We start from the raw sequence: 14,137 nt of genomic DNA, 5'->3' as shown, positions 1-14,137 counted from the left end.
CTCTCTCGCTTGGAATCCATTCTGATGGTTTTTTGAGAGGGAATTCAAGGCACTGTAGGCCAAATTCACAGATGTTCACCTCCCATAGATGTCATTGAGAGCCATACACATTCATCCACAGTAGATTTTGGCCCTGTCATTTGTTCCTTTTGAGTGCAGGAAGTAGTTTAGTTGTAAAGATCTCAAGCAGCCTAACCATGCTACTATTATGTTGGAAGGTATTAATAGCTGCCATCAAGCAGGTCTTTGATCTATAGACAATCACAGACCCTTCTTTCAGGTTAAATGGAAGGAACAGTTAAATACTCCTTTATGTCATGATAACTGGAAACAATAGGAGGATACTGTCAAAGTCACTGGGCCACCGAGCAAAGCCTGAGCCAGGCTCAACTGTAAGGGGTTTCCTTTTGGACTGGTTGCAAACACAGATACTAGGGCATTGTTGGCAAGCGGTGTGTGTGTTAGAGGCAGAAAGCCAGCAGACACCAAGAGAAACAGTTGTGAGTGTGGTCTTGAAAGGGGGCAGAGGGACAGAGCTTTTTGGATGCACAACTGACCACAAGGACAGACTTGGGAATAGTAAGCAAGGAAATGCCCTGCTGCTTGTTTCTACTGTGTTCAGGGAGGCAGGACTTTGTGTACAGTCTTTATAAATGAACTTTAGGATTGCGCCTAACAGTATATACCTGACTTGTCTCATCCATTTCTGCTCATAGGGAAAACAGGTTTGCAAGCCCTCACCCAAACATTGGCTAGCCAAAGGCGCACACTACTGAATGTTGTAAGGTGGGCTTTCATTTCCTTAGCACAATGCAGTTTTACCAAGGACAAACGTTCCTTTTAAACAACAGAGAAGAGACTTCCTAAAGATAAAAAGCTGAAGTCATCAAACAACTTAACTTCCGGTTTGAAATGTTGCCATCACAGTGGTTTCAGTCAGCATGTACATCAAGTGCTACTGAGAGGGAAAGGAAAAGAGAGAGAGAGGGAGAGAGAGAGAGAGAATGTGTGAGTGACTGAACAGTCTAGCCCCACCAAGTTGGCTTGTAGTTCAGTCTTCAGATTTCTTTGTGGGGGTGGGGTCTAAATTTGCAGCCCACCATTATCATCATGATATTCTGGATACTCGCTGCTCTCAGCTTCATTCAAGCTGCTGAAGTAACAGGTAAGCCATTTTGATCCTTTCCATTTACTTTTCCAGACCTTCATTAAGATGTGGGAGAATGTATTTTGATGTAGGTGACCAGTTACTGCAGGCTGATAAAACTGGATATGAATACATGGGCTTGTTTTTTTTAAAAAAAATCACAATCTTCTCCAAATTTGGGCCTCAGAGCTTTTTTATTTGACCTCTCTTTAGATATGCTTGGGAGTCATGTTACATACGCTACATATACCAGCAGGGATTTGCTCCCTGGCATTTATCAGTTTTGAACATACAATTGCTGCCTTGGTATGTTCTCTTTATTATGGGGTTTAAATGGTTTTTATTATTCCAATTCTCTCAGTATATATATTTCTGTAACCTCCAGAGTGTCCAGCCCTATACCGTTGGGAGTTCACCCTGTTTAATGGGCTACAGGACTGAGCCCTCAGTACACTTACTGAGAATTAACAAATATGTAGAATGGATAAAACAGAGGTTTGGGGTTTTTTTTAGGACAATCAATTGGTTGTTGATTGTTGGGTGTTTTTGTTTTAAATAATCTATTGATACCTACTGAATAATCAATTTCCCTCTGGGAAAAAAAAACAAAACGTTTATTTGGGAATCCTAAGATGTTACTGAATATTTTAAATCTTCAGTTGTTCTTGTTTAGCTTACGTTATGTCTTGGTATCACCTCTCCAGTGCAGTTTTAGTAGCTTCATAATTGTGCCACATCTTTTGAGTGAACACATTATAATGCAAAGCAAGGCAGCGGATGATAGTTTTTGCTAGGATAATCTCAAGTCAAAGTATTGCTGGAATCGTTGGCCTGTGAATTCATGTTATCAGCTCTTCTCTAAATGTCAACATTCTGTATATGTACAGGAAAAGAGAAGAACAAAAATCTGTACTCCTAACAGAACTAGTCACATGTAACTCATTCTTAAATTGCTACTGCTGCCTAACAGAAGACTTAGAAAAAAGAACCTAGAAACTGTTCTAATATACAACTTATTTTTCTTCACTTCTCTTCCATGGATAAGGATATTGTAATTTGCATGAAATCAAAGTCTATATTGCTTCAGAGTTCATCAGCTTCTGTTCCTTATTCCTCCCCTGAAGTTATAATTCTCTATTTGTAACATCATAATTATTTCCATGGCAGGCAATGGGTTTTCACAAACAGATGATTATTATTCTAGGACCAGGGATAAGCAGCAGGAATAGGTGGACAGTGGGGGGAGGGGGATGGAGAAAATCAGTGAGGAGCCAGCAGCTTTTAAGTGTTTTGAACTTTTGAACTGTTGGCCCAGATCCTGCAGACACTTACATAGTTGCTTAATTTTAAATACGTGAGCAGTCCTGTTGGTTCAGTGGGACTACTCAAATGCGTAAAGTTAAGCATTTATGTATGCACTTGCCGGATTAGATCCTAAATGAGCATTTGCCATGTTTCTTCTCCACCTTGTCTTTACATTTAGATTCTCAGTTGAGAGATGCTTAATAAGTGGAAATTATTATTGTTGGGCCAAATGCTGCAGTCCTTATATAATTCAACTGCCTATTAATGTCAATGAGAACATTGCCTGAATAAGGACTACAAGACTATCCCATTACAATTATCTTATTATAATACTACCTCAGAGAATGCTGTATGTTGACCTGAACCATAAACTTTGCATTAGTATTGTCAAAAAGGTACTTTTTTCTTATTTGTCTTTCTGGCTGAATAATTATTTTACTGGAACCTAAGAGACAGCTAGATTATTCTGTCTAAACTGTGTGTTTCGTAACCAGTACAGGTGGGTTCTCCCCCATAGCGTTGTAAATGACCCCACCCTTGTACTACAGGGAACTGCTGGCTCATGGTCTTTCTGAGTTAAAAATCGACCGCCAACCCCACCCAGATTACTGGTATGTAGAATGATATCTGGTATGTATGAAAGGTGAGTGAGTGGTGGTTTACCAGACACTAGGATGACATCAACACATTTCCTCTTCTTCAAACTAGTTAAACAGACACCTGGGCCTTGCAAATTAAGTTAAATTGCTTAACTAAACCAGTAGTCTATTTCCTTGCATTTATTATCTTTCTTCATACAGTAGTTAATGTAGGGGAGGGAAGATTAACATGGGAAAGAGTCTTTAATGATCAGGAGAAGTGGATCCGCGTAGGATGTTTAATTTCAGGGGAAGCTGCATATCATAGACAGCTGGTTGAATTAGCCAATAAAAAACAAAGGTAACAGAGAAAAGACTCTTCCAAGCATTTTGAAAAAGATTGGAAGTAGCTGAACAGCACAAATAGGTAGCCTTAAGTCAGAATTGTTGTTTGTACCATATCCATATATTTTTCTGTTTTCAGGTTTTTTAACCCTCTTTAGTTTTTCCCCTTTCCCAAGGCATTCAAATGGGCCTTTTCTTTATTATGTTTATGCAGAACAAGAGTTTAGCTGTTCAAAACCTCATCCTATAATCCTAACAAAGGCAAAACAACTATTGTATGGGTGAAAAGAGGGAATAGACCTCTTTTTTCTCTAGTCTACCAGGCAAGCATAGGATGTTATTAATCGCTTGCTGGTGATGAATGGAAAATTTTGGAAAAACAATTCTCCCAAACTTTTATGTTTTCTCAGTTTCTCTTTCTTGGTCACAATGACTTCAATGGAGTTTTACTTGTGTAAGGTGTATGAGATCAGAATGTCAGTGTTTTATAGTTATTAAGTACGTTAAAGATTTTTTCATGATGAAAAGTCCTAAATTCTATTATAATACAAATCTAATATGAAGAATATGGTATTAAATACTTTACGACAAGGAGATCTTACACAGACTATATACAGCAGTTGCTTATAAAACCGAAGGCCCCAATTCTGGAAACACTTATGCATGTATTTAACTTGTTACAGAGAGTGGTTCCATTGACTTCACTGATTCCACTCCAGGCTTGAAAGCTTTTTGAAATTAGAGATAGTGATTTCTCGTAACTGTTGCTTTCTGGGCTGGGTAAGGCCAGGTACAGTCATGGCTCTGTATAGATGTTTATTAAGATGTAGCACTTGCAACTGAGCACAGCCTTTGGAAACAGCAATCATAGCCCTCTTTATGGGAAAATATAAACAAATGGAAATATCTACTTCATGTTTCAGCGTTTCATCATTTTAACAGAGCCCAAGTGACATTTACAAGAAAAGCGTTTTCATGAATGCAAAATAAACTTGAACTATGCTTGCGCACTGTGTTAGTACACCAGCCTCTTACAGTCCTAGGTTCAAGTCCTATTTACTCCCTCAGATTCAAATCCTGTTGAGGATTTATTCAAATCCTGTTGAGGTCACAGGTGACTTGAGATATTGCTGGCCTAATCTTATTCTCTTGTGAACCTAATATACATGTTGGCGTGACTGACTTTTTCCACAGACAGAACCACAAGAGAGGAATAACAGGACTAACTGCAGACCAGGACTCGTAGGCTTTGGTAGAGCTGCATGCTGAGGTCACACAACACTTGCTTGTATTAGGCCCCCACCAATGCACATAGCTTTCATAAACCATAATTTATTCCACATAATGAAAAACAAAGCAGCTCAATCTGTTTAGATGATGGTGTGATTTAATATAGTGGAGCCACCTTACAAAGCTAACCCTGTTCTCAGCTTGAACAAACCATTTGTAAACAGTTCTCATCTACTGACCCATGAAATTCATTTTGTTAACGCTATTAAGGCAGCTTATATTTCATTTGCTCGGCTAACGAAGAACAAGAATACATGCTAATAACATCTAGTTTGCACTGGAGGGTTGGCAGATTTGGCTGCATGATCAAGAAGCAGGCAATAATTCTAAGGAACATATTTTGGGTAGAAAGACCAACGGATTTTTATCTCAGATTGTCAGCAACACATCACTGCGGGTGCAAAAAAGATCCGATACTGCAATTGAGTAGGGGAGTTCAAGGTACTTGGTGCTACATACCGTACATCTGAGATTAGAAATCAGCCTATGGCAGCAAAGTACTGTGGAAGGTTACTGGGCTCACTAAAAGAGTCTAAACCATGCCTTGAGAGGTTTGCCTGAGTGATGAGACTTCAGAGGGTTCCCCTTTGCTTCTAAATAGGGCTAGCCAAAAGGATCGGTTTTCTCTTCATAAGTGCTTGTGATAGCTTTGCAAGTGTTTCTCTAATTTGCTGATGTTTTTGGAAGTTTCTGCTCAAGGACACTTACTAAGAGAGGGAGCTCTTTGGGGCAGGGAACAGTTCTTTGTTATACATGTGTACAGCACCTAGCACAATGTGGCCCTAGCCTATAGGCACTTCTGTAGTTCTGCCACCAATAAGAACAAATTTTACCCGCAGCTCTTCTTTCTTGAGTTATCTAAAATCCAGGCAATACTCACTGCCAGTAGGACTCGTAGGCCACAAACGTGATAGATATAAAACAGTTCTGCTAGTGGCTTGCACCCTGCAGCCCAGATCATGTATTGATTTTCTTGTTAGGTTAAACCACATCCAGCTACCATGTTTTGAAAAGGTGTTAAACCCAGCTACTGCAGGTGCTAGAACATTTTAAAACAGCACTCAATTAAAATGGATTAGCAAACAAATTTCAAAATCACGCAAACAAACCAAACATCTTTTTCTCCCAGTTTAGCCAAGGCTTTAGATAGCCAAATACTGCTCTCAGATGTTTTAGCACAAATGGATGGAAACCAAAATATGGACAACTTTCTGCCACTGTGCTCTCCTTAGGGCAGGGCCTCCTGGGTTTTGCAGGCACAGGAAAGTAGGCAACTGGTTTGTGGCAATATAAACAAGTTTGTCTCCCCCTCACTAGTATGCACAGCGCTAGTCAAGCTGAAGCAAGGGGCCTCAGGAGAAGTGACTGGAATCTTCCTCTTCCTTGCATTCTTCCCTTGCTAGAGAGGGAGCTCTGCAGAGCTGGTATGCAGCTTCTGCTGTCTTTCTCCTTCCCCAGAGAACACAAAGTACCAGAGGCTGGCAAGCAGTTCCTGGAGTTGGGAGAGTGGCCAGCTTCAACAGTAGTGAGTTAAGCTGGCAATTGAAGAACTAATGTTGACCATCTTACATATGTTCAAGACTCCAGTTGGTGGGATGTCTCTGTTGCCCCCACACAAGATCAGCTACTGGCCAACATGCTCTTTCCGTTACCTGATTCCTCTCCTTATGTTTCCCTCCTGTCCAAGTCCTCCAAGTTTGCTCTACCTCCCCATGTTTCCTCCCCACCACCAGCTGCTCCCCATATCCGTTTCAACGGATGCTTTCCAATTGCTCCTAGGCCAGTGAATAGAGAGTTCCTGAGTGCGGTTTCTGAACCCCTTCTCTTGCTAAGCCTCTGGTGGTTGATGAAGGAAGCCCCACCCACTTTTATTCTTCCAATTAGTCAGAAAACTGAGGAGGGGGCAAGGTCTTCTAGACTCCCACTAGCTTAGAGAGGACTTCTGCCCCACTCCATTCATCCCTTAGCGCTTTTAAGAGGCTGAGGAGAAGGATAGTTGGTTCTGCAGCAGAACATTTGAGGAGGACATAAGCAGGGGCAGGAACAGCTGTCCCCCTCAGCATCCCCTGTGACTGTGCCCATGGCTCGGCAGATAGAGCCCACAAAGGCTTAGTGTAAATTCTATCCAGATGGTAAAGAATTGCACAAAGATTTGCGGGGTCACATATTTACAAAAAGGGAGTGTTGTGAAAGTTCTACAGCTGGTGAGATTCATTCCCCCCCTCACTTCTTTTCTCTGCTCTCCATAAAAGAGTAAGGTCTCACTTGGGAAGGGCTACTCTTCTTAGAAGAAGCAGCCTTCTATGCAGCCCACTTCAGTGATTCAACTACTTTTGGTACATGGTAATACAGAGAGACCCCAGTGATGTAGGGAACAGAAAACGCTTCCTTTTTATGTACCAGGCCAGTCAGATCAAGTGGGATTCTGCCTTCATAGGAAGTATATCTACAGGCCATTAGTGTGCTAAATGCCACAGATCCAAGTTTTGGTCACTATCTTATGGTTGGTCCACATAAGAGATTCTGAAGTTACTACAGCAGCTAGTTAGAGGAATTACTTTTTTAGCTCAAGTTGTCGAGGTTCATGCCCTGCTAAAGGTACCAGGGTCAAATCCCAATGAAAGCCCATCTAGGGTCAGTTACACTACCAAGCTATTAGGCTTTTAGTAAGGTTGTTCTTGGAACAGAAAGCATATGTATAAAGGTGGACCTCTTTTTTTTTTATTGGTAAGCTAGATATTAAATACATGATATTTAACTGAGTGCTATCTGCAAGGAAACTCTATGCTAAGGAATGAATACACTGATGGGAGTTAGAGCTTCAATGTTAAATGTCACACTTGTAATCCAACTCAGAATGAACATACCCTTGATCACACTGGTAGATACACAGTCTCAGAGAGTACAGGTGTGTTGACCCTTGTACCAGCAGAACAAGTGTTTTTTTTTTAAAGTCATATAATGTATTTTATTTCCATCCTCCTCCCCAGAAAACAAGATTTTAGTGGAACAGCATCCTCTGCTCATAACATATAATGAAAATGCTACCTTGGCCTGCAAATATGCCTATAATGGAACTGGGAACGAATTCAGAGCGTCACTAAATAAAGGAGCAGACAGAGCGGTTGAAGTCTGCTCTGTTTCCTGGAATGGTTCCTTCCACAACCATAATTCAAATAAAGATTTCAACTGCATTGTTGCAGCTGATAGCAATATAAAGCAAGTAAATTTCAATCTTTGGAATCTGAAGGCCAACCAAACAGATATTTACTTCTGCAAAATTGAGGTCATGTTTCCACCTCCTTACATCTACAACGACAAGAGCAATGGGACTGTCATTCATGTGAAAGGTAAGACACAAAATCATAATTGTTCAATATTCTTTCCCTTATATGCGCACCTTACTGCTAGAGCTCACAGAATTGAGGGTCCCTCTCAGGTACATAATGACTATTTCTCAGCAAAAGGCAAAATTCCTCTTTCCCCTAATTCCTTTTCCCTGCGGCCATAGAATTTACACAAGAGTGTTGGAGCAAGGTGTCAATAAACGGAAATTAAGGTTGTTGCTTTTATATTCTCTGAAGTTTTTTCTATTCTGTTTCTTTAAGAGATGCTCCCCCAATTACCAGAATCTCAACCTACAAGACTCCTTTGGGCTCTGGTGGTGACTCTTGGCATTCTGGCTTTCTACAGTATTCTAATAACTGCAACCTTTGTTGTCTGCTGGGTAAGAAATTAATTTTTTCCCTTGCTTTTTGTGCCTCAGGTACACATTCACCCTCCCACTCACCAGCTTTCAACAGGCTTATACAGTCACCTTGCAAAGTTATTGGCATCTCCAGTTAAGAACAGCAATGGTTCCTCACTCTGGTGCTCATCCATGCACAAACCCCACTTCACAGGAAACAAAAAATGACTGCCCTCTACACTCTCATATCAGTAGTCAGGAAGGGAGTCAAGCTCCAGACCAGAGTCCTAACATAGGCAGAACTCTCTTTGGCTTTAATAGGAGATTTGACTATGTCTCTCACACTCCAGCCTCTCACACTGGCCGCACATTAGTAACACTGGGTTGGATTGTCCCATCTTATAATAAAATCAACAGGAGAGAGGAGACAGGGGCAGGAAAACAGCAATAGTCCTCTCTAAATGACTTCCTAGATTATTCTCTAGAAAGATGGAACAGACCATGGAGCTCACCTACAATATGCACAGGTCCTGGGGATCTGCAGTTAGTCAAGCCCTTCCATAGAGCTTCATTCTGCCTCCTCGGCAACTCTCCCTCTTTCTCACTCTCCTGGATAGCCTGACTCCACTGGTCATCCTCTGGCCACCACTCCTGGTGTAAATCGCTCTAAAGCAGGACGTATCTCCACCATGGAGTGGGCTGCATAGGAAAGATAATGCAGTCTCAGGATCCTTTCTTTAAAAATATCTATGGAGCAAAAGGGGGGGACCCCTGGCACACCCTGGTCCTGTCCTCTTCTGCCTGATTGGGTACACAGAGCTGCAGGGCCTGGGAGAAAAGAGATGGAAATGCTGATGTGGAGGCAGCAGATGTCCCCTTCTGTGCATGGATGTAGGTGCTATGATCCCCCATATTGTATAGATTACAGCTAGATTATTTAACTCATGTCAGGCTTGAATGATGAACATATAGGGGAACTCTCCTCCTTCCAGTCTGTCTTTCCCTGTCTCTCTCTATCTTAAAATATGTATTTTCAACTAATTACAAGGTAATCTGGCTGCAATTCCCCTGACCCCTCCTTCAGATTAAACCCTACATTTGAGTACATAAACCCAATCCCATTGCCAGTCAAGGTCTCTAAATTGCATTATCATTGTCATACAGATGCATAAAGTTCATTGCAATGAGAATTCCTGATGATATGCAAGCTGGATCAGGAATTGCCATAAGCAAACGTAAAGCCAGTACATACTCTCTTCTCCCCACCCCCATGATAGAGATTTGCTCTGATTTTGTCATAGGAAAGTTTAAATGGTTATAGCCAATAGCTGAAATGCTATGCATTTGATGAAATGCTGTAGTTTCAGATCCCTAATTTAGAGTCTGAACAGTTTTTCTCTCTACTGTTTGGATTTTCTCTCTATCGTGTCTGAGATACAGATGACACACACTCCTAAGCAGAATGGCAGTGTAGCATTCCAGCGCTGTGCTATGCTTGATTCATCCATTTTTACCTGCTGCTGGGATCCTCTGAATAATATGTATTTGGAGTGCTGATGTACTTACAGTGCTGTTGGATGTAAATAGAGTTGGCTAATAAAGATTATGGATACAAAAAAGCTGCGCACAATGATAGTATCAGCCAGGCCAAACCCTTAATTCATTCTGTGTTCTCACAGAGTTTTTGACCTCTGTAGAGAAAAAGTGCTTTGCTTTCCAAAACTATCAGTTCTACATCTTCATCTTTGTACAGTCAGGCATTTACTCATGCTTGTTAGATGTTTCTATAAGCCAAAAATAACTCTTTGACTTAGCTAGAGGATTTTAAAATTGTATATTTGTCTATATATATACTCATGTGTATCTATTTTATACATTATACATATACACACATATGTATGTATTTAATGCTGTATAATTTATATGTAATATAATTTACTTTTGCAAACTTGAATGAATGAAACATTACGATTACCATTTTAAAATCAGGAAATATCAAAGTTGTCATAGTAACCTTCACTTCCCCATGTTGCAGCTATCTAACACAATTTTGCCCCTCCAGGGACCTCTATACAACTCCCATCCAGTTAGATTAACGCATGCATATCTGAGGTAGAATTGCACTCACTGTATTCTAAAATACTATTTAACAGTAAAACTAGTAATCCAAAATATTCCATCTGTGCCTGTCACTATGTGAAATTTAACTTTTCTTTGCTTCAAAGAGGTGAAAATAATCTCCTGAACATTACATTTATATAAGGGTGGGGTTTTTTTTAAATAAAAAAGAAGGTTAGAATGCTGAAATCCCAATCTTCCTACTGGTTTCCCTACGCACTTCAGTGACTGCAGAGTCATGTGTACACAATTGTGGAACTCCACAGTGAAATACCAGCACAAAATATGTAACTAGCCTTTATATATTCCTGTTATTTCATAGCACTGACATTTACTGCTCAGTCGAGTTGCTTGTAACCCCAGATTTAAAGCCTCTCTCATATGTGTATATATAAATAGGCATACATACACACCTTGCATGCTTTTGTGGCAAGCTGTTCTATAAACAAGTCTTTGGCGAGGACTAGCCATTTGCAAATCTGAGCAGATTGAATTGTGTGTGTGTATGTATGCGTATGCACACACATAAGAAGATTCACAAGTAATTTCAGAAAAAGTATATTTTTAGTCCTTGCAGAAGTAAAAAATATAGACTTTGCTCAGGCTTTTGAAATTATTTCAAACGCAAGAGATTTCAGCAAAAAGAGGAGATGTTTTTAGGAAGTTATAACCATAGAGCTGTGGCAAGGAGAGGCCCACTCCACAGTCCCTAATTAACAAGGCATTAACCTAGGTAGGAATGATGGTCTACTCTAGAGGATAGGACCCTGAGATAAACTGCAGAAGCCCTGGGTTCAGCTGCTTGCTCAGCCATAGACTTCCTCTACAACTTCAGCCAAGTCACTTAATTCTGTGCCTCAGTTTGCTATCTGCAAAATGTGGATATTGCTTTCCTACCACACAGGGTTGCTGTGAGACAAAAGTCCAATAATGAGTGTGAGGTCGTCAGGGTCAGACAGATGAGAATTAACTCAGCTCTGTCTCCTTCACCCCTCAAACAGCAGGCTGGAAATCATTTGGGAGATGGAGGATAGGGCTGCACAATTATGTACAGGCAGGAGGAGTTTTCTGTCACTCTTATTTTGCTTACACTAGCTATTTTTTTATTTCTAGTTAGAAGCTAGGAAAACCCCTTGCTAACTGCACTTGCTTTACTTCTGCTGAGTCATTCCTCCAGCTAAGAAGGTGATTAGAAGAGAAGTTAGAACACAATCTTCACTACCAGGAGATCTCTCTAATACTATAGCTCTCTCTGCAGGTGGGCTGTTGGGATACTTACACTAGCGGAGGGCAAATATCGCAGAACATTTTATGTGACTACTCATGCTGGTTTTAGATGAATTTTATTTAACTTTAACTGAAAAAGCCTTGGGGAATCATTCTGTGTGGGGAATATGCTCGATATTTGATATTTATTACCTGCTTGGACAATTCATTAATGCGAAAGGAGGAAAAACGAATTAAATCCGTTATTCATTATGAGCCAGGCTTTAGCAAACACTCTGAACTCTTTGAATGAAGGCTTTTAAAAAATTATTCATCCTATGGAGGAAAAACTAATTGCAGAAATGTTTTCACATTTTCCCTGGTAGTGGAAAAACAAGAGGAACAGAATCCTGACGAGTGACTACATGAACATGACTCCACGCCATCCTCCTGGCACAAAGAACAAGCATTACCAACCCTATGCACCAACTCGAATACACACTGAATACCGCTCTTGGGAACCATGACTATCTGCTTATGAAGCTGCTAATATCCATGGTGTGCTTTTACTCTGTCATGTGCACTTGGACATGAAAGGACAGCCTGCCATTAGTTTGTCATGTCTGTTATATTTGGTGGCATATCTACATCATAGCAATTACCGTTCAAACGTTAAATGATGCTGTGTAAAAGTAGATTGTTTATATGATGGCTGAAAACTAGCTACAACTCATGTTCAAGCTTGATGATGGGTGAGGGGGAAAGATAACACTGGATCCAGTACTGGGTTTATTGTTAACCGTTGCAACTGCTTATCTTTCCCAATTACTTTTGCCTTATATTGAACATTTATTTCTAGTTAGAAGTATTTTAACTTGAAGAATTATAAGTCTCTGAAATACAGCCCTAATTGGTTACCATTAAATATGGCACCAAGCAAAATGTTGATGCAAAAATTAGTCCTCTCTTACTTCAAAGAGGAGAACCCAGTTTCAAGTTCCAATCATATGCTTAAAAGAATAGGAGAGGCTTCCAGCTGTCAGGAAAAGTCAGCTGCAAGCTATGTGGACCATTAGACTATATGATAGAGATGGGCTGTAATGACAGATCAAGCGCACTCAAAAACCACTATACATTAAACGTGTGATTCTTAAGTTCTTAAATTGGTAGCTTTGTAATATTTGTAGGGGGTTTTGACTGGGGAAAGGACCCCATATGAAACAATTCCCTACAGTGAGAAAGTAATCAATCTGCAAGGCAGGTGCAGAATAACAGGAGAGGAAGAAAGATCTGCTGCCATCACGAAAAGAACCTTTTTGAATTATGTTGGCCTACAACAAGGAAACACGAGGACTTGGCCAAAGTCATAGGAGAAGCAGGTGAGAAAATTCTCATTAGAGCTTACTGAAGGCAGATTTTCAAAAGCTGGCCAGATTTTTTAAGCGCTCAGCACATACAATTGGGGCCAGATTTTCAGCTGATCTGAATAACCAGTGTGCACCCAACATGCTGAGCTCTCATGAAAACCTGTCCAAGTATTCTAGTGCATAAATAGCAGATGAGTTTTTTTTTTTTTTTTTTTTAAATCTGGCCCCAAAGTTAAGTGAGAAGATCATTTGAAAATTTGCTCATAAACACTCTATCCTTTGAGGGGCTGAGTGACCTCAGCTCCCTTTGCAGTCAATAGGACCTGAAAGCTCAGCACTTTGCAGGATCTATTGAATATTTAGACGGATCAGGCTCTAATTGGGGATTACTGTTCTTAGGTAGACTTTTATCTGGGCATGTTCCATGTAGGAGTAAAACAAGGGCTAGAATAAAACTCGTGCAGTGATTTTCATACAACATGTTTCCATTAATGATCCTTCCAAAACTGCAGCAGAGTCAGCTCAGCACAAAAGCTTCTCCCCACCTTAGAAGAAGAGGTTCCTTTACCTGTTCCCTCTGTTTCTGTCCTGTGGGAAATTCTGATAATTCTACATTTGTTTTCAGCTTGAATCAGGACAAAAAGTTCAAATACCGAAATTTTACAGGGAAGAGATAGTCTGAAAAATTTTGATTCAGAAATGGTGAAACAGTCCAATTCCACATTTTCTATAGATATGCAATGCTAGGAGGTTCCTGAATTAAAGTGTTTCATTTAATTTTGTTGAACTGACTGGAAATGCATAGTTTTAAATCAGTTCAACATTAAACTGCATTTCCTTATGGTGCCACATTGCCTCATGGGAATTGTAGTTTGGGAACCAGATGTCCTTGTTCTCTCCTGTGGACTAGGCTCCTTGGCTGGACTACATCTCCCATGATATCACTACAGTATGAGAGTCCCACTATGGACTTCTCATCTTGGTCATAAAGGAGACAGTGTTGCATTATGGAAAGTGTTGTCAGGTGAGGAAGTCCAATCCACAGGGGGGACAGGGGCCAAGCTGAGTCCTATAAGGCAATGCAGCAAAATAG

General features: G+C 40.4%; 1 protein-coding gene across 1 annotated transcript; it reads left to right on the top strand.

The window, feature by feature from the left end:
• The first annotated feature begins 1,086 nt into the window (after positions 1-1,086).
• Positions 1,087-12,631, top strand: CD28 (CD28 molecule). Its single transcript, XM_067549824.1, has 4 exons — positions 1,087-1,165; positions 7,656-8,051; positions 8,298-8,392; positions 12,064-12,631. Exons 1-4 carry the CDS (start codon positions 1,111-1,113, stop codon positions 12,202-12,204), a joined length of 687 nt encoding a protein of 228 aa, XP_067405925.1. The 5' UTR covers positions 1,087-1,110; the 3' UTR covers positions 12,205-12,631.
• Positions 12,632-14,137: the final 1,506 nt, after the last annotated feature.

This window comes from Emydura macquarii, unplaced genomic scaffold (genome assembly GCF_026122565.2).
Source record: "Emydura macquarii macquarii isolate MOO-44397 ecotype Brisbane River unplaced genomic scaffold, CSIRO-AGI_Emac_v2 contig_1253, whole genome shotgun sequence".
In the NCBI taxonomy this organism is placed as follows: Eukaryota; Metazoa; Chordata; order Testudines; family Chelidae; genus Emydura; species Emydura macquarii.
The sequence above is the reverse complement of the archived record's forward strand: the minus strand, read 5'-3'. Positions and strand labels throughout refer to the sequence as shown.

Coding starts and splice junctions, on each gene's coding strand:
- CD28 (XM_067549824.1), top strand. CDS start 1,111: ATGATATTCTGGATACTCGCTGCTCTCAGCTTCATTCAAGCTGCTGAA. Junction 1,166..7,655: donor TCAAGCTGCTGAAGTAACAG/GTAAGCCATTTT, acceptor CCTCCTCCCCAG/AAAACAAGATTTTAGTGGAA. Junction 8,393..12,063: donor CAACCTTTGTTGTCTGCTGG/GTAAGAAATTAA, acceptor TTTCCCTGGTAG/TGGAAAAACAAGAGGAACAG.